This window comes from Cynocephalus volans, chromosome X, assembly GCF_027409185.1.
Source record: "Cynocephalus volans isolate mCynVol1 chromosome X, mCynVol1.pri, whole genome shotgun sequence".
Classification (NCBI taxonomy): domain Eukaryota; kingdom Metazoa; phylum Chordata; class Mammalia; order Dermoptera; family Cynocephalidae; genus Cynocephalus; species Cynocephalus volans.
The window spans coordinates 94,296,074-94,320,778 of NC_084478.1; the positions used below are offsets into that span (position 1 = coordinate 94,296,074).

The following is a 24,705-nucleotide window of genomic DNA, read 5'->3' on the forward strand; positions in this document are numbered from 1 at the left end:
GCAATTAAAAAGAATGAATAAATAAGTTCCTGTATGTTCACAAAATTTTACTGTGCAAATTCAAATTCTTGGGTCATAATCACTTATAATGCATATTTACCAAAAAAGATTTAAAATGAGAGGAAACAAACACTGTTTCCCTTAATCCAGTTTAATCCGAGACAAACTTGCAGAAGCAGCTATAGATCTGATAGATAATCTGCTTAAATTTAGACTAAATATGACTGTATACGATAGCCTTATTAACTGCCAGAGTGGATACACTTCAGGTTTTAAATATATTTTAATTATAACTAATGGATTGCATTTTCTCCACAAATCTTCCAGTAGAGGAACAATTGAAAAGTGTTTTTCCTTATTCCTATGGTTGGCTTTGTTCAGTTGGAATGAAATTTTCCAAACCTGCCCCCAAGCTGTCTTAGGTACACTATACGGGTGAATAATAATTCTATCATTTTCCACCTTGGTTATTAGTCAGAAGCTTCTCTGTTGTATAAAATCAGCTACTACTAAAAATAGCAGGAGCTATTATGAATGAACGGTATGAAGCATTGCCTACAAAAGTGACAATTTATTACAATAATGATTATTTATTATGGCAATAGTGACTGTAGAGTATGGCAGTAAACTTGATATTTCAGAAATTGAGTAGAAAATTAAACTTTATTAACACATAAAGGAAGTAATACCTCAAAATTCTATACTTTTAATTATAATCCTCTGTGTTATGATCATGGAATTTTGTGTGAATCAACACCAAAGGTTCATTTAAAAATTGTCATTTCTGGTCCTTTAGTCATTTATCTTTCAAATCAGCACACACATATATACACACACACCCTAAACTGAAAAATATAAAAGGGCATAAATTAACATATGGAATGGTCAAAAGTAATTAAAACTATAATGGATGTGTAAATATTCAATAATAAAATTCAAGGTATTTTTTGTTGTAAAATATGCTGTTTGACACCTGTGTTAGTGCTACTAGTAGCATAGTATAGCTAAGAAGGCCTTATGAGGGTATAAAGCATATATAACAAATAAACCGTTTTATTCTGATTCTTCCATTTCAATCCAGAAGTGTCAAAATTTTATGTTGCCTTATCTTTCAAGTTATGGAATCATCTGAATTACTTACTTTAATTTGAGTTGCAATCACTGACACTGTGCTGTAAGTTATGGTACATAGATATAATGTGAATGATGCCTATTCAAAATTTTAATACAAGTGCTTTTGACTGTTGTTCAATATTCCTTTAACAGGTACCACTACAATTGAAAAATACGACCTCAGGGCCAACAGTTGGCTGCATATTGGCACCATGAGTGGCCGTAGACTTCAATTTGGAGTTGCAGTTATTGATAATAAGCTATATGTTGTGGGAGGAAGAGACGGTTTAAAAACTTTGAATACTGTGGAATGTTTTAATCCAGTTGGCAAAATCTGGACTGTGATGCCTCCCATGTCAACACATAGGCATGGCTTAGGTAAGAGCTTATATATAGTTACTGAAGAATGCATAGTTAGCAGACCTTCTTAAAAATTAAATTTAACTGTACATTATTGAGATTTAGCCAAACCCTTAGTCAAAATGTTTCCAAAATGCTGAAAAGCTTAATCAAATGGTAAAGGCCTGTAAAACTTTTTTCTTGTATCAGATGTCATACTTGTTAGTCCCGCCTCCCTTGCACTAATACTTTAAAGGGGTTCCATTTGAGGAAGGATAGCAAATTTTAGAAGAGATATGTTATTGAGGAGCATAAAACTACATGAGGAAGCTTTCTTCTAAGCTCAATTTAGGGAGCAGGATACTTGATGGAAAGGCACTGTGGTTCTAGTTAGATGAATCATGTCCCTTTCCTCAAGAAGCAAATGTACATTTCAGCAAAAGCCTTAGGATGCAGGTCCAAGGTGGAGATATTTAGGAAAACCATTTTGGCTGAGAGCAGCTCTAAAGTATACTTAAGCCAGACATTCCCAAGAAGTTTAAGAAAGATGGAATAGGGGCTTCTGGAATAGTGGGGAACTTTGATTCTCCCAAATATTTGTCAGGGTACATCTTTCTTCATACTAGGCTCTATATGTTTTCAATTTTGGAGATTTTGTTGAAAAACAGAAGAATTGATTTTTTTCAAAGATTAACTTTTACACAGCTAAAAACTGGCAGATTCAGGGCTGCTATTGTTTGCCCCCAATTATCCTGATAAACTGTCTTTGTCAAATGATACACTATGTAATTGTTTAGCTCAGTTATGTCAGTGTAATTCCTAGACATAACATAGAAAGCATGTCCTACGGAGAAATCAGAGCAAGCTTTTTTTTAATTTAATTGATAGTAAAGAAGGAGGAGAGGTGATGAGGATATACCACAGAGAAGGTGACTGGGATGGTGAAGAAAGTAGGGGAAATAGCCAATTATGTGAATTCCCAGAGCAGATGAGAAGCAGAACAGGGCTATTCATAGTATCTAACAAAACAAACTTCTAGCTAAACCTCAAAAATCCCGGTTGAGTTAGTTACCTCATTGGAATCTTTTTTATTCCTATGTTAAAAAGCAGGGGATATAAAGAACTACCATAGTCAGCCTATAATTGTAAAGTTTATCTAAGATTCAATATCATATCTACCTTTACATTTAAAAAAACAGCATCAGAATTATACCAGAAAAGAAGCAGCTTCTCATTTCTATTACGTACCTAGAAATGGTGCATTCCACTATATTCTTTGACGTCATAGTTGCAACGATACTGTTCTATTATACAATAACACCGACTGACACTTTCCTAGGGTTTGAAGGCCATATTTAGCTTTCTATCAGAATCACAAATTTTTAAGCAACTGCATACAAAATGAAACAATAATCCATTGTGTGTGTCATACCTAGGTAAGCCCTCATACTATTTTTATCTTTTAGGAGTAGCCACACTTGAAGGACCAATGTATGCTGTAGGTGGTCATGATGGATGGAGTTATCTAAATACTGTAGAAAGATGGGACCCTGAGGGACAACAGTGGAATTATGTGGCCAGTATGTCAACTGCTAGAAGCACAGTTGGTGTTGTTGCATTAAATAACAAGTGAGTAAGTCCAAACACACATACCCTTTGCTCTTGGGTCATATGGTACAGAACATCAGTGACGTGATTCATCAGTCAATAAGCATTCCCTATGGCCAGAACATCCTTGTTATCAGTAATGACAGGCCTTTGTTGGAACCCTATCTTCCCTATGATGGAAAATACTTGTCTAAAATAAACATTTTCTTAAATATTCTGTAGGCTCTTGCTAAACAAGGTGTGGTCCTGGGATGAGCGGCATTAGCATTCCCCACAAAATATTTAGAAATGATGAATTTTAGCCCTGACCCCGATCTCCTGAATCAGAATCTGCATTTTAAACAAGTCCCTCAGATGACTTGTGTGCATATTAGATTTGAGAAGCATTTTTGTAGAAAAACTAGTTCCAATTTCACCTTCAAAAAGCCACCGCTTTTTACATTATGAATTATTCTTGACTTATCAAAAGTTTGGTTTGTCCATGTTTGTAACAAAGCAAGTCTTTTATTTCTTTCATCTGTCCCTCTCCTGAGTGTTCAAGGTTCCCAACTATAGAATCTCACCTAGTCTCACCTTTCCTGAATATTTGCCTCTGCCTGATCACTTGCCTATGAGAACAAGCTAATATATTGAAACCTGATGATGTTACAGGTTTCCAAGTCTTTGGAATGTTACCAGGTAATCATGTGCTTTCTGACAAGGGACCTTTGGAGACAATGTCCAGCATATAGAAGGGGCTTGAATTATGAGAATTTCAGACAATAGAATGGGTCAGTGGCAGGAGACATCCTTGCCTGTCTATACTGAATGTATAAAGCCAATACCTCATCACTGAAATGGACTCAATAGAAATCTTGACACAGGTGGATTTTAGCACCTTACACAAGAAGAAATCAGAAATGTCTACAGTTAAGACGAGATCCGGATTTGCAATGTTTTAGAGCTTAAAGTACTCTTTAGTCCAACTATCTCTAGCCTGACCTATATGATGTCAGGTGATTTAGTAACATAATTCCCTACCTATTAAAGAACAGGCTGAAATCATCAAATTTAGCTCATTTAATTTTGTTTTGCTGAGTTGCTATTGTTCACAACTCACCATGAAGGATAGTTATAGGCATATGGTTTAATAAATGTTTATCTTTATGGGTGTATAATGAAGTTTAAATTAGATTTAAAATAAGGTCACAGGTTTGGATACTCATACTGGCCAGACACCAAAAAAAAAAAAAAAAAGAAAGAAAGAAAGAAAGAAAAAATGCTTCTCATCAGATGAATTGGCATGTTAAATTTTATGGGAGAAATACCATAGCCAATATTTCTTTCTAGCAGAATTCAGTTTCTAGGTTCTATCCTACCCCCTTTGTTGTTTACTAAGTGAATACCTTCTTACTGACACATGTTTTTATACTAAACAAAGTAGTACATAAAAACAACAGGGGCTCTGATGCTAGGCAGTTGGACCTAGCTAAAAGTGTTAAGGTTGTTGGCACTACCCTGCAAAATCTTTTTGATATCTCCCTCAATTTTTTGGCACATCATTTCTCATGGTATCTTTTAACCTGTCAAAGTCACTTTAACAAAAATGATGAAGGAGGGAGGTTTGGGGTACAGTAGACCTTCACAGGTTCCTTCGGATAACTATCCATTCACAAGTTCAAGCAATTCACTGCAAAATAGTGAGAGAGTAGAATTCATAGTCAGTAACTTCAGAAACTTGAAATGCTTTGTTCCAGGTTCTCTTACTCTCATTCTATACACACACACACACATCATACAATTTTATCTTTTTTCCTAGGTTGTATGCTATTGGTGGACGTGATGGAAGTTCCTGCCTCAAATCAATGGAATACTTCAACCCACACACTAACAAGTGGAATCTGTGTGCCTCAATGTCCAAAAGACGTGGAAGTGTGGGAGTTGCAACATACAATGGATTTTTATATGTTGTAGGGGGTCACGATGCGCCTGCTTCTAACCGTTGCTCCAGTCTTACCAACTGTGTGGAACGGTAAATTGTTTCTATTCATTTAAGTATGTGTTTTTTTGGTTATTTTTTTTCAGAAATGAGAAAGATTTTTAATTTAGCAGAAAGTAGTCTTCCAAATAAATGTTAATTGTTTCAGTGGATTAAAACTTCAAAAAACTGTACATTTACTCTTAGTCTCAAAATATTTTGATAATATTCTCCTTATGCATTTCAGATCCAGCATAAAAAATATATAAAAAGGATATGCTGTTTTATTGTTTGACAGTCATGCTATAAAATAATAAGACAAAAGGGATGAAATAAGAAAATTTTATGCCACACTGTACCACTCAACCAATTCGCCAGACTCAAATAAAAATAAACTTACTGTTTCTAAAATCAAATCTATGTTTGAAAGAATGAAGACTTACAGCCACAAAAATATACATTACAAATTACCAAAGTGAGACGTGAATAATGCTCTGAACACTGACTCTATTGCAATAAGTACTTGTATTTTGTTTCCGAAAGGTAACTTCTTTGATGAATAGACATTCGTTTGGGTAAATAGTATGATATGTTGTTTAAAATAAGTGTCATATGACTTTGCAGTTATACCATTCACGTTTTCTTTTAAGATAGAAAAAGTGTATACGTACATAAACTAGTTAAATAATATTAACCTAAGACCAAGTGACTAATTTACAGATAATTTTGGACGGTGTCCTCAAGAGAAATGTATGGAATAGGTAAAATTTGTAGTTTGTAAGCACACAAAAGTAAGAGGGAATTTCAGGTCTAGAAAAAAGTGCAAACAAAACCAAGGAGGCAAAGAAGTAGAAAGTTTTGTAGAAGAAAGCAGGCACTTTGGGTTTAAATATAATTTAGAAGGGCAATTAAAAACACAATTAAGGACCTGATTGTATGATGCTTGAAATGCCAAAGATGAATCTTTGACATTTTATCTTGTAGGCAGAGGAATAATTGAATTTGGGGAAGTTGGAATATCCCAAAGAAAGCAGTTTGGGGGAAATTGATCTAACAATGATATATAGGATAGAATGTAGGAAGAAGAGACTAAAGGAAGAAAATGAATATTGTTTATCTTCTGAGAAGCACACCACTGAATTATAATTGATAATTAAAGCTAATAGCTTCTTACAGGGAATATTTAGTGTGTGATGATTTTTTAAATATTTAATCCTAAATGAACAATTCCCTACTACTCAATGTATACCCAGAATTCTTCTCTTGAGGTCAGTTCTTAAGAGATGCAAAGTCATTTTCCTTTAAGATTATGCAGACCATAAATAAGAACAACCACTGCCTCAAATGTATAATGTACTATAGTTGAATATATGTGACAATGAGATTATCCACATTATTTCTTTCCATAGTTACCATAAGTAATATTCAATCACTCCTTAATGATGCTACATTTTTTTATTATGGCAAAATATACAAAATATGCATAACAAGAAATTTTTTCTTTTATTTATTTTAAGTGTACAATTTAGTGACCTTAAGTGCATTCACATGTTGTACAAACATCGCTACTATCCATCTCTAGAATTTTTTTCATCTGTTCAAACTGAAATTCTGTACCCATTGAACAATAAATCCCCATTTTTACCGCCCCCCCCCAGTCACTGGCAAACATCATTTTGTTTTCTGTTTCTATAAATTTGACTATTCTATGTACCTCGTAGAAGTGGAATCATATGTATTTCTCATTTTGTGGCTGGCTTATCTGACAGCATAATTCTTCAAGGTTCAGCTATGTAATAGTATGTGCTATGGGTCAAGTGTGTCCCCTAAAGTTCACGTATTGGAAACTCGATCTCCATTGTAATAGTGTTAGGATGGTAGGAAATTGAGTTATGGTATTTCAAAGGTGGGGCCTTTGAGAGGTGATTGGATCATGAGAACTGTGCCCTCCTGAATGGATTAATCCTTTCATGAAGTAATGAGTTGTCGTGGGTGTGGTTCTCATGGCTTTATAAGGAGAGCAAGTGAAGTTAGTTCTCTTGCTCAAGATGTTCTCGCCATGTGATACCCTGGTCACTATGGGAATCTGTAGGGAATCACCATTAAGAAGGCCCTCATCAGATGTGTTCCTGGGACCTTGGACTTCCCAGCCTCTGAAACCGAAATTGCCCAGTTTCTGGGATTCAGTTACAAGCAAGGGAAACAGACTAATACAGCATGTGTCAGAATTTCCTTTCCTTTTTAGGTTGCGTAATATTACATCTTATGTATATAACACATTTTGTTTTTCCCATTCATTCATCTGTGGGCCTTTGGGTTGCTTCCACCTTTTGGCTACTGTGAATAACACTGCTATGAACATAAGTATGCAAATATCTTTTCAAAATCTTGCTTTCATGGCTTTTGAATATATGGCTGGAAGTGGAATTTTTGGATCATATGGTAGTTCTACTTTTAATTTTTTGAGGAAGCACCATACAGTTTTCCGTAATGGCTGCACCGGTATTTTTATTCCCACCAAATAAGCAGAAGGAATCTAATTTTGCATATTCTGGCTAACATGTCTTTTTTTTTTTTTTTTTTTTTTTAATTTTTCAATGATAGCCATCCCAATGGGTGTAAAGTGGTATTTCATTGTAGCTGTGATTTGCATTTCCCTGAAGATTAGTGATGTTGAGCATCTTGCCAGGTGCTAATTGCCATTTCTATATCTTCCTTAGAATAATGTTTACTGAAGTCCTTTGCACATTTAAAAATTTATATCTATATTTATTTGTATAAGATAATTTAGTGTACATATACTTGGGGCACAAAGCTGACTTTCAATAGTTGTGTAAAACGTGTGATGGTCAGATCAGAATAGTTAGCTTATTTGTCATTACAATGCATACTCATTCTTTGTGTTTGATAACCAATTTCTCATTAACTCTCCTCCCTCTTCTTCTCCCCCTCCCCTGTCCTTTTCTATTTCTAGTAACCACACTTCTTTTCTCTCCTTCTAAAAGTTCACCATATTATTGTGATTGTTGTTTCTTTCTTTCTTTCTCTCTGTCTTTGTTGTTTGTTTATGTATTCAGCTCCCACTTATGAGTAAGGACATACAGTATTTCTCTCTCTGTGTCTGGCTTATTTCATTTAACATAATTTTCTCCAGGCTCATCCATGTGGCTGCAAATGGCAGAATTTCATTCTCTTTTTATTACTAAGTAGTATTCCATTGTGTATATATAGCATATTTTCCTTATCCAGTCATGCATCAATGGACATTTAGGTTGGTTCCAAAGCCCGGCTATTTTAAATAGAGCTGAAATAAACACGGGAGTGCAAGTATCCCTTCACCATGATGATTTCCAATCCTCTGGACATATACTCAGCAGTGGGATTGCTGGATCATATGATAGTTCTATTTGTAGTTGTTTGAGGAACCTCCATACTGACCTCCATAGTGGCTGTATTAATTTACGGTCCCACCCACAGTGCAGAAGGGTTCCCTTTTCTCCACATCCTTGTCAGCATTTGTTATTTTCTATATTTTTTATGATAGCCAGCCTGACTAAGGTGAGGTGATATCTCAAAGTGGTTATGATTTGCATTTCCCTGATGATCAATAATGTTGAACTTTTTTTGTATACCTGTTGACCAGTTGCATGTCTTCCTTTGAGAAATGTCTATTCAGCTCTTTTGCCCATTTTTTAGCTGAATGATTTGGTTTTTAACTGTAGAGTTGTTTGAGCTCTTTGTATATTTTGAATATTAATCCCTTGTCAGATGTGTAGTTTGCAAATATTTTCTCCCATTCTGTAGGATGTCTGTTCATTTTGCTGATTGTTTCCTTTGCTGTGCAGAAGCTTTTTAGTTTGATATAATCCCATTTGTTTATTTTTTTATTTCATTGTTTGTGCTTTTGGGGCCTTATTCATGAAGTCTTTGCCTAGTCTTAGACCTTGGAGTGTTTCCCCTATGTTTTCTTCTAGGAGTTTTAAAGTTTCTGGTCTTATATTTACGTCTTTAATCCATTGTGAGTTGATTTTGGTATATGGCGAGAAGTATGGATCAAGTTTCATTCTTCTACATATGGATATCTGGTATTCCCAGCGCCATTTATTCAATATGCTCTCCTTTCCCCATTATAAGCTCCTGGTGTCCTTGTCAAAGATCAGTTGGCTGTAAATATGTAGGTTGATTTCTGAGTTCTCTATTCTATTCCATTGCTCCACATGTCTGTTTTTCTGCCAGTACCATGCTGTTTGGGTTACTATGGATTTGTAATATAGTTTGAAGTCAGGAAGTGTAATGCCTCTGGCTTTACTTTTTTTGCTGAGGATTGCTTTGGATATTACAGGGTAAAGTGTGATATTTCAATACATATAGAAAATTTTAAACAATATCAGTTAGGGTAATAGGCACATCTATCACCACAGATAGTTATCATTACAGAAGAGATGCTTTTGCACATTTTTTAAATCAGGGTATTTTGACTTTTTCTTGTTGAATTATAGGAGACCTTTATATATTCTGGAAATTAATTCCTTTTCAGATAGATTATTTTCAAATAGTTTCTCCCATTTCATATGTTTCCTTTTCACTATGTTGATAATGTCTTGTGATGGACAAATGTTTTTAATTTTGATGAAGTACAATTTATTGATTTATTTTCTTGTTGACTGTACTTTTGGTGTCACATCCAAGAAATGATTGCAAATCCCATGCTATGAAGTTTTTTATCTACGTTTTCTTCTCAGAGTTTTATAGTTTTAGCTCTTGCATTCAGATCTTTGATCCATTTGAGTTAATTTTTGTATATAGAGTAAAGATCCAACCTTATCTTTTTGCATGTGTATATCAAGTTTTCCCATCAGCATTTATTAAAAAGACTTCATTCTCCATGGAACAGTTTTGACAAAACTTTCAAAAACCATTTGATTATACATGCAAAGATATATTTATATGCTCTCTACTCTTTTCCATTGGCCTTTTTGTCTGTCTTCTGGTACTGCATAGGTTTGATTAGTATAGCTTTGTACTAAGTTTTAAAATTGGGAAGCATGAGACCTTTAACTTTGTTCTTTTTCAAGATTGTTTTGGCTGTACTGGGTCTCCTTAAATTTCATATGGTGTTATGATGGATTTTTCTACTTCTGGGGAAAAAAGTGCCATTGGAGTTTTGATAGGGATTGCTCTGTAGATAACACTGTATAGTATTGACATTTTAACAATATGAAGTATTTAAATCCATGAACAAGAGATATCTGTCCATTTATTGGTATCTACATGTTTTCCTTTTCACTTTGGATACCATTTATTCTTTTTCTTGCCTAATTGCTTTTGCTAGGACTTCCAGTACTGTGTTAACTAGAAGTGGTGGATGTGGGCAAATTGTCATATTCTTGTTCTTAGAGGAAAATATTTTTTCCTATTAAGTATGATGCTAGCTTTGAATATTCCATATGCAGGCTTTTTATTGAGTAACTTTCATCTATTCCTAATTTTGTTAGTATTTTCATCATGAAAGTTTGATTAATTTTGTTGCATACTTTTTTCTGCATTAGTTGAGATGACCATGTGTTTAATTAATAGGTTTTTGTATGTTAAACTTTCCTGCAGTCCAGGAGTAAATCATACTTGATTATGGGTTGTAATCCTTTTTAACATGTTGTTGAATTTGGTTACCTAGTATTATGTTGACAATTTTCACATAATATTCATTAGAAATATTGTCCCATAGTTTTCTTTTAGTGTCTTTTTTTGACTTTATAAAATATAGAACTGATAGAATGCATTTAAAATTGTTACTTACCCTTCAATTTTTTGGAAGCATTTGAGGCGGGTTGATGTTAATTATATAAATGTTAAGTAGAATTCACCAGTAAAACCACCGGGTCCTAGGCTTTTCTTTCTTGAGTGGTTTTTCATTGTTGATTCAATCTACTTTCTTGTTATTGGTTTATTTTTTCATGGCTCAATCTTTGCAGGTTTTTCTAGGAATTTGCTAATGTATCTAGTTTATCCAAATTGTTGGTTTACAATTGTCCATAGTAATATGTTATATTTTTCTTTCTGTAAAATTTGTAGTAGTCTCCCTCTTTCACTTCTGATTTTAATTATTTGAGTTTTCTCCCTTTTTTTCCTATTCAGTCTTTCTTAAGGTTTGTCTGTTTTGTTGATCACTTTACAGAACCAACCTTTTTTGATTAATTTTTATATTGTTTTTTCATATATATATATATATATATACACACACATATATTATTTACTTTTGTTCTAATATCTATTGTTTTCTTCCTAATGCTAGGTTTACTCTTCTTTTTCTAGTTTCTTAGGTGTAAATTTTGTTTGTTGATTTACAGTCTTTCTTCCTTACTAATGTAACATTTACAGCTATAAAATTTCCTCATAGCACCACTTTCTCTGTATCTCAAAATATTTGGTGTGTCATGTTTTTGTTTTCATTTTTCTTAAGATATTTTCTATTTTTTCTCGTGATTTCTTCTTTGATCCATTGGTTAAGATTATGTTCTTTAATTCCACATATTTGTGGATTTTCCAGTTTTCCTTCTGCAATTCAATTTCAAGTTTTTTTTTCCATTATTATCAAAAAAGATACCTTGCATGTTTTCATTCTTTTAAATTTTATTAAGAGTTGTATTGTGACCTAACGTATGGTCTGTCCTGAATAATGTCCCATGTCTACTTGAGAAAAATGTGTTCTGTTGCTGTTGGGTGAATTTTATATGTATATACATTTGTTAGATCCAATTGGTCTATAATGCTGTTCATTTCCTCTATGTACTTATGGATCTTCTGTCTTTTTGTTCTATTATTGAAACTGGGGAATTGAGGCCTCCTACTGTTATTGTAGAGCTTTCTAACCAATTCTGTTATGAATTTCTAACAAATTCATATATTTAGGAGCTCTGATGGTTGGTTCACATATGTTTGTAATTTTATAACTTTCTTGTGAGTCAACCCTTTTATTGTTATGTAGCATCCTTCTTTGTTTCTTGTGACAGTTTTTATCTTTAAGTCTACTTTGTCTAATATTAGTATAGCCACTAATATTGGGTACTATTTGCATGAACTATCTTGTTCCTTACTTTCATTTTAGACCTCTGTGTGTCTCTCATAGACAGCATATAGCTTAATACTTTTTTTTAATCAATTCAGCCAAGGCATGCCTTTTGATTGGAGAGTTTTAATTCATTTACATTTAAAGTACCTACTAATAGGGAAGAACTTATTGCCACTTTTTTTTGTTTTCTGTTCTTTTATAGCATTTTTATTCCCCATTTTTCCCCTTCCAGCCTTTCTTTGTATTCAGTTGTTTTTTCATAGTGACAGGTTTTGATTACCTTCTCAATTCCTATTGTGTGTATTTTATAACAATTTGCTGTATACTTATCATGGAAATTGCGTATAGCATTCTAAAGATTTACCAGTCTATTTTAAATGATGCCAACTTCTATCATATCAAAATACTCTACTCCACCTCCCCCATATTTATGTTATTGGTGTCACAAATTATATCTTTATATTTTGTCTACTTATTACCATAGATTTATATTTATTTTATGTTGTTGTCTTTAAAATCCTGTAGGAGAATAAACTAAAATTACCATAATGCTGCTTTTTATATTTGTTCATGTATTTACCCTTACCAGAAAATGTTACACATTCATATGATTTCAACTTATTGTCTAGGATTTTTTCATTACAACTTGGACTACTTTTAAAATTTCTTATAGGGCAAGGCTATTAGTAATGAACTCCTTTACCTGCTGTATATCTGAGAACATATTCATTTCTCCCTCATTTTTGAATGATAGTTTAGACAGATATGGAACTCTCAGCTGACTGATTTATTTTTCTTTCAGCACTTTATATCTTCCCATTGCCTTTCGTCTTCCAACTTTTCTGCTAAGAAATTCACTGAAAGTCTTATTGAGAATTCCCTGCATGAGACAAGTTGCTTTTCTCTTCTTGCTTTCAAGATTGTCTGTTTGTCTTTGACTTTCAACAGTTTGATTATAATGTGTCTTGGTGTAGGTTTTCAGCTATTATTTCTTCAAATATGTTTCTGCCCCTTTCTCTCTCTTCTTTTCCTTTTTCTAAGATTCCCACAATGCATATATTGGTCTACTTGATGTTGTCCCATAAGTCTCTTAGCCTCTGTTCACTTTTCTTCATTATTTTTTGCTCCTCAGACTGAATAATTTTAAATGACCTGCCATCTAGTTTACTTACTCTTTTTTATGCCTCTCGAATCTCCTATTCAAACTCTGTAATGAGCTTTTCCACTCAGTCATTTTATTTTTCAGCTACAGAATTTCTATTTTATTTCTTCATATAAATCTTCTCCTTGTTGATGTTCCCATTTAGTTCATATATTATTTTTGTGAATTCTCTCCATTCCTCATGTTTTCCTTTTAACTTTAAGCATATGTAAGATAGTTGTTTTAATATCTTTGTCTTATAAGTCAGATTCCTGTGTTTCTATAGGGCAGTTTCTGGAGCTTTATCTTGCTCTTTTGAATGGACCTTGTTTTCTTGTTTATTTGTATTACTTGGAATCCTTTGTTGAAAACTGAGTAGTTGAGAAAACTGACACCTTTTTAGATTGGTTTCATGCATGAGAAGACCTTCACTAATTTGCAACTCATGTTCTGTGCCTGGGATCAGCCCAGCATGAAGGCTTGAGGTGTTCTCAGTCCTTTTCTGGCCATGCACATTTTTGGACCTCTGTGTGGGGAGTTGTGTGTGTGGATATGCGTGTCTGTGTGTGTCTCTGTGTGTGTTTGTGTTTTCAATTCCCCAGATACAGGGATACTTTTAAATGTCTAAATTTCCCTAATAGTTTGAACCCTGTTGATTTTTAGGGCCTTAGCTAGTCTATTGTATTCCTTTATCAGTAATCTCTTGCTGTAGTTGTCTGCAAATCTGTAGTCTCTATAAAGCTTTCATGAGCCATGTGTGCTGCCTTCCACAGCTTTTCCTAGCCTGAGATCTGAGCTCTGCCATCTGAGTTAGATGACATAGAAATTAATTCCTTAGGCAGTACCCAGACGGTTTGATCACTGTGTATTAGGTCTGCTCTTTTCTTTTAGGTAAGAAGAACGGAAGTGGGGTTGGGCTACTGCTTCCCCCAATCTGTATCACTTCATGCTGGGAAGATGTGGGGCAAGGGCAAGTAAAACTTCAATAGGTTTTCTACTGATTTGAATGTGACTTTTTCTTGACTGGGCATTCACTTGGTTGCTATGTATCTTGGACTGATTTACAGAACTCTTAAAAAGTAATTTTAGCTAGTCTCTTGTTCGTTTAATGTTTCTATGGAGAAATAAGGTCCTGTAGCTTCCTAGCCTGCCATCTTGCTGACATCTCTCCCCAGATTGAGACCAAGGTTAAAACCACATGAAGGTCACTTTAAGTTGCCTGTGTTTAGAGATAAAGCCGATGTCTCCCTGCCATTTATCCATATGCAAAAGCACAGTACTGCAAATATATGTAATTACAACTGGAAAACACCATGAAAATCTAGTGCATCCTTATTACTTTACAGAAGTGCTTTAACCTCTCTGGTTAAATTGTTAGATTGTAGCAACAGAAATTTTTTTCATACTTGTGGAGTTTGTAAAATTATGAAACCATTCATATTTTACCATTCATATTTATATCACTTTAAAGTCAAAAGTTTGCTATATCACATTGGGACAGTTGACAGAATTAAACTTCAAGTCAGTAGCTTCTACTTTTATTCATACAAGATTTCGTCATGTGTACCAAATTCTAAGCACTTTGTGTGTATGTGCGTGGGTGTGTGCATGTGTGTGTGTGGCTAAGAGTAATCATATTTTCTTTTGAAAGACCCAAAGAATTTAATAAGCCCAAAGGTTGTTGCAATAGCACTTCAAGAAACTGAGAAAAGTAGATTCCACTGAAAATTTTAATTGCCTATATAATTTGTTGGTGCCTTCTGTAGACCACAAAAAGTTATAGAAAGCACACAATGCACAAAAGTTTTGGTATACACCTGCCTGTCAGAGAATGTACACTCAAAAAACCCATACTTCTACTCAAAAACGGTAAATGCAGTTTTGTTATTAAGTAATGGTACCTAAAGGCATTGAGTTATTTTGTTATGCCTATAATAATATTTATGGTTCTATACCTAAGAACCAATATACCTATAGCCTCCTTATAAGAGTCAATAGCGGACAAGACAAAATCACCTTCTATAAAGTAAGTAGAAAGTATCAGTAGATATTATATTTAGGAAAACATGATTTGATCAAAAGTGCAAACAAATTCATGTAAAAAATAATTATCTTAGGGTTATATTAATACTTAAAAATATATTGGAGTGATAAATTCATGGGAAGATGAGGACAAAAAGTAAGATTGATATGGAGAATTCACATTGTTCTTTGCAGAATTATTAAAAGCAGTCTAAAAGGATTATATGAATTAACACCATACCATACAAAGTTAAATCTAGTAAATAAGAAGCCATGAACTACGAAAATCACAACTGACTTCACAAAAACTCCATCTGAATTAGAAGTAAACCATGTAACTATATTTAGAGAAAAATAATACTCTAAGCACTTATAATAGTAATTTTCTTGTAAAGATCCAAATTAGAATTTTTCATTATGTATACTAGAGTCCATTTCTGTAGCAGTTTTGGAGGCTTTTTGTTGAAACTTTATTTTATTTTATTTTGTTTGACATTATTTTATTTTTTTTATTAAGTCATAATTGATTATACATATTCATGGGGTACAGAGTTGAGTATCAATACTTGTGTATAATATGTGATGATCAAATCAGGATAATTAACATATTCATCATTACAAAACATAATCATTCTTGGTGTCCATTAACCAATTTCTTACTGACCTCGCTCCGCCTTCCCCTTCCCACCTCCAGTAACCAGAGTTCTGATCTCTTCTTCTGAAAGTTCAACATATAATTGATTGTTCTTTCTTTCTTTCTTTCTTTCTTTCTTTCTTTCTTTCTTTCTTTCTTTCTTTCTTTCTTTCTTTCTTTCTTTCTTTCTTTCTTTCTTTCTTTCTTTCTTTCTTTCTGTTTTTCTTTCTCTCTCTCTCTCTCTCTCTCTCTCTCTCTCTCAGCTCCCATTTATGAGTGAGGACATGTGGTATTTCTTCTCTGTCTGCCTTATTTCACTTAAAATAATTTTCTTCAAGTTCATCCATGCTGCTGTGAATGGCAGAATTTCGTTTTTTGTTATGGTGGAGTAATATTCCATTGTGTATATATACAACATTTTCCTTATCCAGTCATCCATCAATGTATCTAAATATACAGAACTACATAAGAAGATTTAGTCACAAAAAAGTACATTTCATAAGGAAAAAATGTACACTACACAAAAATATTTTAAATAAGTCACATTCTTCTCTCATTATTATGTCAACATCTTCCTAGCTTTACATTGTGAACCCCAGAAATTGTGGAATTCTATATTAAGACAAAGGAGAGAGAGGGATTGGGCTACAGATTTTAGCACTGTAAAGTGTTCACAATAAAAGTGGCCTTACAATGACTTAAAATGTTTATATCAATATAAATAAGCATTTACACATGCCACTAAAAAATATAAACTCAATTTATATTTTCTTCTGATTTAGAAAAGTTTGTGGTACAGACTGCAAATTTAAATATTTTAAAACATATAATGAAATGTTTAACCTTATTTGCTGACATAATTACATTCCCAAATTCATGGATTTTTAAAATTCACATCTAAAATTTTCTTTAAATGGGAAAAAAGAAAACTTCACACATACTTAGAAAATGTATAGTACAATACTTATAAAGTATTTAATTAGGTGTCAGATCTGGGTTCAAATCCCAGGTTAACTATTTACTAGTGATGTTACTTTGACCTGGTTGCTTTACATCTCGAAACACAATTTTCCTCAGTTATAAAATGAGAATAGTAATAGTGTCAGCCTCACAGAATACAAGATAAAAGACTGTAATGCACTTAACATATTGTCTGCTATATATTAAATACTCAGTGCAAGTTAGTTGCAGTTATTGTTTTTGTTAATATTATGTTTGGAATCAGTATTATTACTATTACTACCATTGCCTTCTTATTCTCATTTTCCTTGAGAGGAATTTGAGAAAATGGATAGTGCTTAAGTATAATTTTCAAAAAGTTAAAATGTGTTGATTATTTCCTTTGCTGTGCAGACACTTTCTAGTTTGGTACAATCCCATTTATTTATTTATTTATTTATTTATTATTTATTTATTTATTTCTTATTTTGTTGCTTGTGCTTTGGGGCTCTTATTCATAAAGTCTTTGCCCAGTCTTACATCCTGAAGTGTTTTCCCTATGTTTTCCAATAATAGTTTTATAGTTTCAGGTCTTCTACTTAAGTCTTTATTACATCTTGAGTTGATTTTGGTTTGTGGCGAGAGGTGCAAGTGTATTTTCATTCTTCTGCATATGGATATCCAATTTCCCTAGCACCATTATTGAAGAGGCACTCTTTTCCCCAGTATATGTTCTTGTTGCCTTTGTTAAAGATCAATTGGCTGTAAGTATGTGGGTTGATTTCTGGGATCTCTATTCTGTTCCATTGGTCCAAGTATCTGTTTTTTATGCCAGTACCATGCTGTTTTGGTTACTCTTGCTTTGTAGTATAATTTGAAGTCAGGTAGTGCTATGCCTCCTGATTTGGCTATTCATGATCTTTTCTTGTTCCATATGAATGTTAGGATTGTTTTTCTACTTCTGTGAAGAATGTTATTAGTATTTTGATATGGATTGCATTGAATCTGTAGATCACTTGAGGTAGTCTGGACATTTTCACAATGTTGATTCTTCTAATCCAAGAGCATGTAATATCTTTCCATCTTTTTGTGTCTTCTTTTATTTCTTTCAGTAGTGATTTGTAGTTCTTTTTGAAGAGATCTTTCACCTTCTTGGTTAAATAGATTCCAATAGTTTGGAGAAAGTATTTGCAAACTATACATCCAACAAGGGATTAATATCCAGAATATACAAGTAACTCAAACAACTATCCAGTGAAAAAACAAATAACACAATTAAAAAATGGGCAAAAGAGCTGAATAGACATTTTTCAAAGGAAGACATATAGATGGCTAACAAGTACATGAAAAAAATACTCTACATCACTAATCATCAGGAAAATGCAAATTAAATCCACATTGAGATATCATCTCACCCCAATTAGACAGGCCATAATCAAAGACTAAGAATAACAAATGCTGACAAGCATGTGAAGAGAGGAGAACTCACTTACACTGCTGGCAGGATTGTAAATTAGTACAGCCACTATGGAAAATAGTATGGAGGTTCTGAAAAAACTACAGATAGATCTACCATATGATCCAGCAATCCCACTTTTAGGAACAGAAATCATCATGTTGAAGGGATACATGTATGACCATGTTCGGCATTTACAATAGCAAAGATATGGAACCAACCAGAATGTCCATCGTCGGATAACTGGATAAGGAAAATGTGGTATATAGACACCGGGGAATACTACTCTGCAATAAAACAGAATGAAGTTCTGCCATTTGCAGCAACATGGATGAGCTTAGAGAAAATTATGTTAAGTCAAATAAGCCAGACACAGAGGAAAAAATATTACATGTCCTCACTCATAAGTGGGAGCTAAGAGAGAGAGAAGGAACAAAAGAAAAACCACAGTGTTGTGTTGGACTTGCAGTAACCCTTAACTAGGGTTACTGGGGTAGAGGCGAGGCAGAGAGAGCTTGGAGAGAGTTTGGCTGAGAGGCACAAGGAATAATTGCAATTTGTGGTAATGGGCATGCTGATAGTATTGATCTGATCATCATGTCTTGGGCACAGGTGGTAATGGTCAGCTTTGTACACTATGAATATGCATAATCAATCAATCAATAAATAAAATGGGGTAGACAAATAAGTTAAAATCATGATTTGAATACAAATATAAAATGAATATGTCAGACATTCTATGTGACTTATTGATTAATAAAGTAACCCTAAGATGTTAAAATCAGTTTAAAAGAGTGTTTGAAGAAAAGACATTTAGACAATTAGGAATATTGGAATAAAATTCTTATTTAATACTAAGATAGTTAATATCATATAGGTAAATAAAATATAATCTTTGGGAATCATCATTTCCACCTAATGGAAATTAATTCTATCTCTGTCAGGCAAAATTCACTTGTGTTGTTATAGAAAAGAATCACAAGAAAACTCGGTTTTCTACAACTTAACTTCTACACAGGCAGAGTTGTAAAACAGCATTGTGACTTAGTGTGTTTGCAGTTTAATACCACGTGCTGGGTAATTTACAAAAAATAGAGATTCATTTAGCTCACAGTTCTGGAAGTCCAAAGTTGATGGGTCAGTATCTGGTGAGGGCCTTAGTGCTACAACACCCGATGGCAGAAAGGAGGAAGGGCAATTGAGTGCCTGTGAAAAAGGGAAGCATGGGGGGCCAGACTTACATTACAACAAGCCACTCTCTTGATAACTAACCCACTCCCACAATAGTCACATTAATCCGTTTATGAGGGTTCTGCACTCATAAACTAATCATTTCTTAAAGGCCCCAACTATTAATACTGTTACAATGGCAATTAAGTTTCAACATGAGTTTTGGAAGTGAAAATTATTCAAAACATAGCATTCCACCCCTGCCCCCCCAACTCATGTCCTTCTCACACACATAATTCATTCATTCCATCCCAGTAATCACAAAGTCTTAACTTGTTCCAGCATCAATTCTAAAGTCCAAAGTCCAGAGTCTCTTCTTAATTAGACATATATGAAATGCAAGCATGATTCATCCTGAGGCAAATTTCCGCCAGCTGTGAGCCTGTGAAATCAAAACTAGTTGTCTTTCCACAATATATTTGTGGGACAGGCACAAAACAGACATTCCCATTCCAAAAGGGAGAAATAGGCAAGAGGAGAGTAATACCTGTTTCCAAGTAAGTCCAAAACCCAGCAGGGAAAACAATCTTAAATCTTACACATGAAGAATGATCTTTCACTATATGTCTTACATCTTGGGCACACTGGTGTGGGGGTTGGGCCCCCAAGTCCTTTGGCAGCCTCACTTTGCTTGGCTCAGTCCACACTTCAGCAATTCCAGGCTGGAATTTCATGCTGATGATCCTACAGTTCTGGGGTCTTGAAGGTGGTCCCACTTCTATGGCTCCACCAGGCATTGCCGTACCTAGTCAGGATTTTCTGTGGCAGCTTTGACCCCATGTTTCTGCTTGACATTGTTCTAGTAGGGGCTGTCTATGGTGGCTCTACCCCTGTGGCAGGTTTCTTTATGGGCTTGAGTAAAGGCCATCCTTATCATACAGTTGTAAAGGACTTTGTGGAACTGTGTCCATGTCTTTAGACTTTATGGAAAGAAGAACTAAAGAGTAATGGACTAGGATATCTGGCAAGAGAAATACCTAAGCAACAAAGTATTCAGGCTTAAGAGTAATGAACTAGGATATCTGGCAAAAGAAATACCTAAGCAGCAAAGTATGGGCTTCCAGTGGTCCATAACATTCTTTGAAATCTAGGCAGAGAGAGCCATGCCTCCACAGCTCTTGCAGTCTGCACACCTATAAAATTGGCACCATGTAGGTGCTTCCAAGGCTTGCCACTTGCACCCTCTTGAGTGGTAGGTCGAGCCACAGCTGGTCCCACTTGACCCACAGCTAGGGCAGCCAGGTAGTGCTTCACCAGAACACAGGAACCAGAGTCTGAATGTGGCCCTGGGCAGCAGGTCTGTGGAAGGCACCACATGCCTGTCACCCAAAAGCATTCCGTCCTCCTAGAGCTCTGGGCCTGCGATGGGAGGGTCAGCCATGAAGACCTTTAAAATACCTTCAGAATTTTTCTCCCATTGTCTTTATGAACAGCACATGGCTCCCTTCTATCCATGGTAATCAATTTAGCAAACAGTTGCTTGGTCGCACCCTTGGTTTTCTCTCCTGAACACACTTTTTCACTCTTTGCATAGCCAGGCTACAAATTTTCCAAATCTTTTCATTCTGCTTCTCTTGTAATTATAAATGGTGTCTTCAAATTATTTCTTTCCTTTCACCACCCAGCAGCCTGAATACTTTGCTGCTTAGGTATTTCTTTTGTCAGATATCTTAGTTCTTTACTCTTAAGTTCTGCATTCCATAAAGTCTTAGGACATGGACACAGTTCCACCAAGTTCTTTGCAACTGTACTATAAAGATGACCTTTACTCAAGTTTCCAATACTTTGCTCCTCATTTCCATCTGAGACCTCATCAGAATGGACTTTACTGTCCATATTTCTACAAACATTCTGGTCATGAGCACTTAAGTAATCTGTAAACAGATTTAGACTTTCCCTCCAGCTCTCATCTTCTTCTGAGCCCTCACCGATATCTTTTTTTTTTTTTTCTTTTTTGCTAGCTGGTACAAGAAACCAATATCACTCTTAATGTTTCACTTACAGCAATACAGGGTCTTTCTAGCCCTCTGCCCCAAATTCTTCCCGCCTCTACCTATTACCCGTTTTCAAAGCTGCCTCCACATTTTCAGGTATTTGGTGTAGCAACACCCCCAGTTTTCAGTACTAATTTTCTGTCTTAGTCCATTTTATGAATACGATGGACTAAGTAATTTATAAAGGATAGTGGTTTATTTAGATTATGGCTTTGGAGGCTGAGAAGTCCAAAATTGATGCGGCAGCATCAGGTGAGGGCCTACCTGCTATGTCATTCCATGGAAGTAAAGTGGAAGAGCAAGTAAGTGCATGTGAAAAAGGGGAGAATGAGAAGCCAGACTCAATTTATAACAAGCTGGTCTTAGGATAGTTAACTCACTCCCATGATAATGGCATCAATCCATTCATGAGGCATCTGCCCTCATGACATAATCACCTCTTAAAGGTCCCACCTCTTAATACTGTTACAATAGCAATTACATTTCAGCATGAGTTTTGGAAGAGACAAATTCAAATCCTAGCACTTTGTCAGTAGAAAGTCAATGAAAGATACACATTCTATGAAATCAGATCCTAATTTTTGTCTTCAACAATTTCCTGACCCTATTTTCTGTTAAAACACTGATGACCTACCCAGTATCTTAGGAGTCTCTTATCCAATTACTTAAGATAATAACTTGAATTAAAGTTTTCTAAAACCATCACACTGGTTGGGTCAGGTATTATTATTTCTATAATGTTAATGAAAAAATTAAGGCAAAAAAGTTAAGAAAATTATCTCTAATTATTCTAAGTGGGAGACTATGGCCATGACTTAGTCAAGAATATATCCATGACTTAGTCTTGACTTCAGGCTCAATTTTACTTCCACCAGAATATGTATAGTTACATTCAAAATAAGGGGAGATGAAATAGCAAAAGAGAAACAAAAAGAGACAGAATTGAGGTTATTTTAATTTGAATGTTACGTGGTGGCTAGGTTTTTTAAATAAGTGCTGCTATGTGCCTTTACAGATGATAACCATATTGCCAATTATTTTTTCTTCAAAAGCTTCAACATTCCCCATGCTCCTCTTTTTAATCAAGCAGTATACAGGTAATAAAAACTAGCCAGATGTTGAGCATTAGTTTTTATGCACATGCACAGAAGTCTTGGGTCTTTGGATGAACATCTGTAAGGAAATCTTTCTGTGAGTTTTGATTTACCATTCATGTATGTGTGTACCCCTCTTGTTAGCTGAGTGCAGGCATCAGTCAACAATATTTATTGGTTTGAAGACTCAGCTCAGCTAGAGCATATGGGTATTGATTTTCTGGTTCTGGGTTTTATTATAACATCAGTATTTAAAGTGATATACTATCCGACACTCTATAATGTGTAACAGGTACTGAGGTTGTCTTAATTGCTGTTACTTTCAGATAGTATGAAAAATATTCCTGGAGTTAAGGCCAAGTTCAGATGAAGGCTGAGATCAGATGATTCAGAATATGATTGAAGAGATAAAAATAAGAGGGAGTGATAGAAATATAAGTAAATTAGTAGAAGTTGATAAATGAAGATATCTTTTGTAAAATAAATCTTTTTCATCATGCTTTTACAAATAAACCAATAGAAAATTAGGGAATTTCCATGTATAATTATGTTTTCTTTATTGTTTACCCTTTTAAAATTTTAGTTTTATCTATTGTTTTTAAAATAAACGTCAACGTTTAGGACAGAATTCCTGGAAAGGATGTTGATTAACAGTAATTACTGAATTCTTTTTTCATTTTGCTTACTAGAAAGGTTTGGGGATAAGGAGTCAAATTCAAATTCAAATAGAAAAAAATTCTAAGATTCTGTGAAGATGAATAAGAACTCTCAGAAGGGAAAAAGGCAGGATAAGACTATGATCATTATAAATGCAAATAGTATTAAAACCAGGGTACTACATTCCATAAAGCAAAGCTAAAACAAAAAGATAATTATATTCAGGTTTACTTTAAAATGTGAGCTCGCATATAAACAGCAACAAGCATCTCATGTACAATTTCAGTGAACAAAGAATAAGAGAAAAACAAAAGCTCTCCAACCAGAATACTAAATGAGAGAAGAGGCATTTTTTACGTGTTCAGATCCCAATATGTGAAATTTCTTCTAGGAGAATCAGAGAAAGATGGTATCTTAGAAAGGAAATCGTGTTTCATTATGCTTTGACTGACCTCTAGTGGCTGAAGAGAATTTTGCCCTGTATTTATCTTTAAGTTTATTAGCCAATCTGCACTTTGTATTTATAATGTGTTTTTAATTCGGTGTTTTAGATTTTATTAATGCCTATTATTTTCTTTCGTAAGACTGTTAAACGTTCTGTCTCAATTATCTTCCTAAACCTCTTCAGGTACAATCCAAAAAATGATTCATGGTCAACCATGGCACCTCTGAGTATTCCTCGAGATGCTGTTGCTGTGTGCCCCCTGGGAGACAAACTCTATGTAGTTGGAGGATATGATGGACGTACTTATTTGAAGACTGTTGAGTCATATGATACACAGAAAAATGAATGGAAAGAGGTACTGTCATAAAAATATTAAAATTTAATAAAGGATTTTAAAATGTATTTTTGGAATTAATTTCATTCTCTAACAAGGTCTTTTAGTGACAGTTACAGCATGTGCTTTATCTAGTCCTTAGAGAATTACTAGTTGATCTAGTTGGTCATTAATAGTACCAGTCAGGACTTATATGAATTAGGATAGACCATGCTCTTGAAATGAAAGCATTCTCTTCACAGAAAAGTGAATCAGATTTAATAAATAAAGAATTTTACCCTGCCCACATTTCAATGTATATACTTTGATTTCAGAACCAAAAGGTGATGTCCTCTTCCACAAATGTCTGCCCTTATTGGCTGGTGCCCAGGAGAAAAGCCTTTAATTTTCTACTTAGAGAGACTGTGTAAACTGCAATACTCCTAACTTCTTCAGTCATTCAAAAAATCTAGTGCACTGTAAGAGACCAGACTTAAACTCTCTCAAAAGTGCTCGGCATCTAATACAACAAATTCAAAGGAGGGCACCCAAAGAGCACCAAAAGGACATACTGGAGATTCTAGAGAAAAAGTTGACCATGACAGTTTTGCCGGTGGTAGCCCTGCATTTATTCCAAAATATCTAATGGTATTTTGTCCACTAAATGATGGGTTAATAAGAAGTGAAGTATGAT

General features: G+C 34.4%; 1 protein-coding gene across 2 annotated transcripts in view; it reads left to right on the forward strand.

Moving 5' to 3' along the window:
• Window positions 1-24,705, forward strand: part of KLHL4 (kelch like family member 4) — a 116,808-nt gene that overhangs the window by 88,821 nt on the left and 3,282 nt on the right. For both annotated transcript variants that reach the window (XM_063084049.1, XM_063084050.1), the window contains exons 7-10: window positions 1,267-1,491; window positions 2,919-3,081; window positions 4,859-5,071; window positions 23,882-24,053. In XM_063084049.1, coding sequence (XP_062940119.1) covers window positions 1,267-1,491; window positions 2,919-3,081; window positions 4,859-5,071; window positions 23,882-24,053 — 773 coding nt within the window. The remainder of the gene's footprint in view (window positions 1-1,266; window positions 1,492-2,918; window positions 3,082-4,858; window positions 5,072-23,881; window positions 24,054-24,705) is intronic.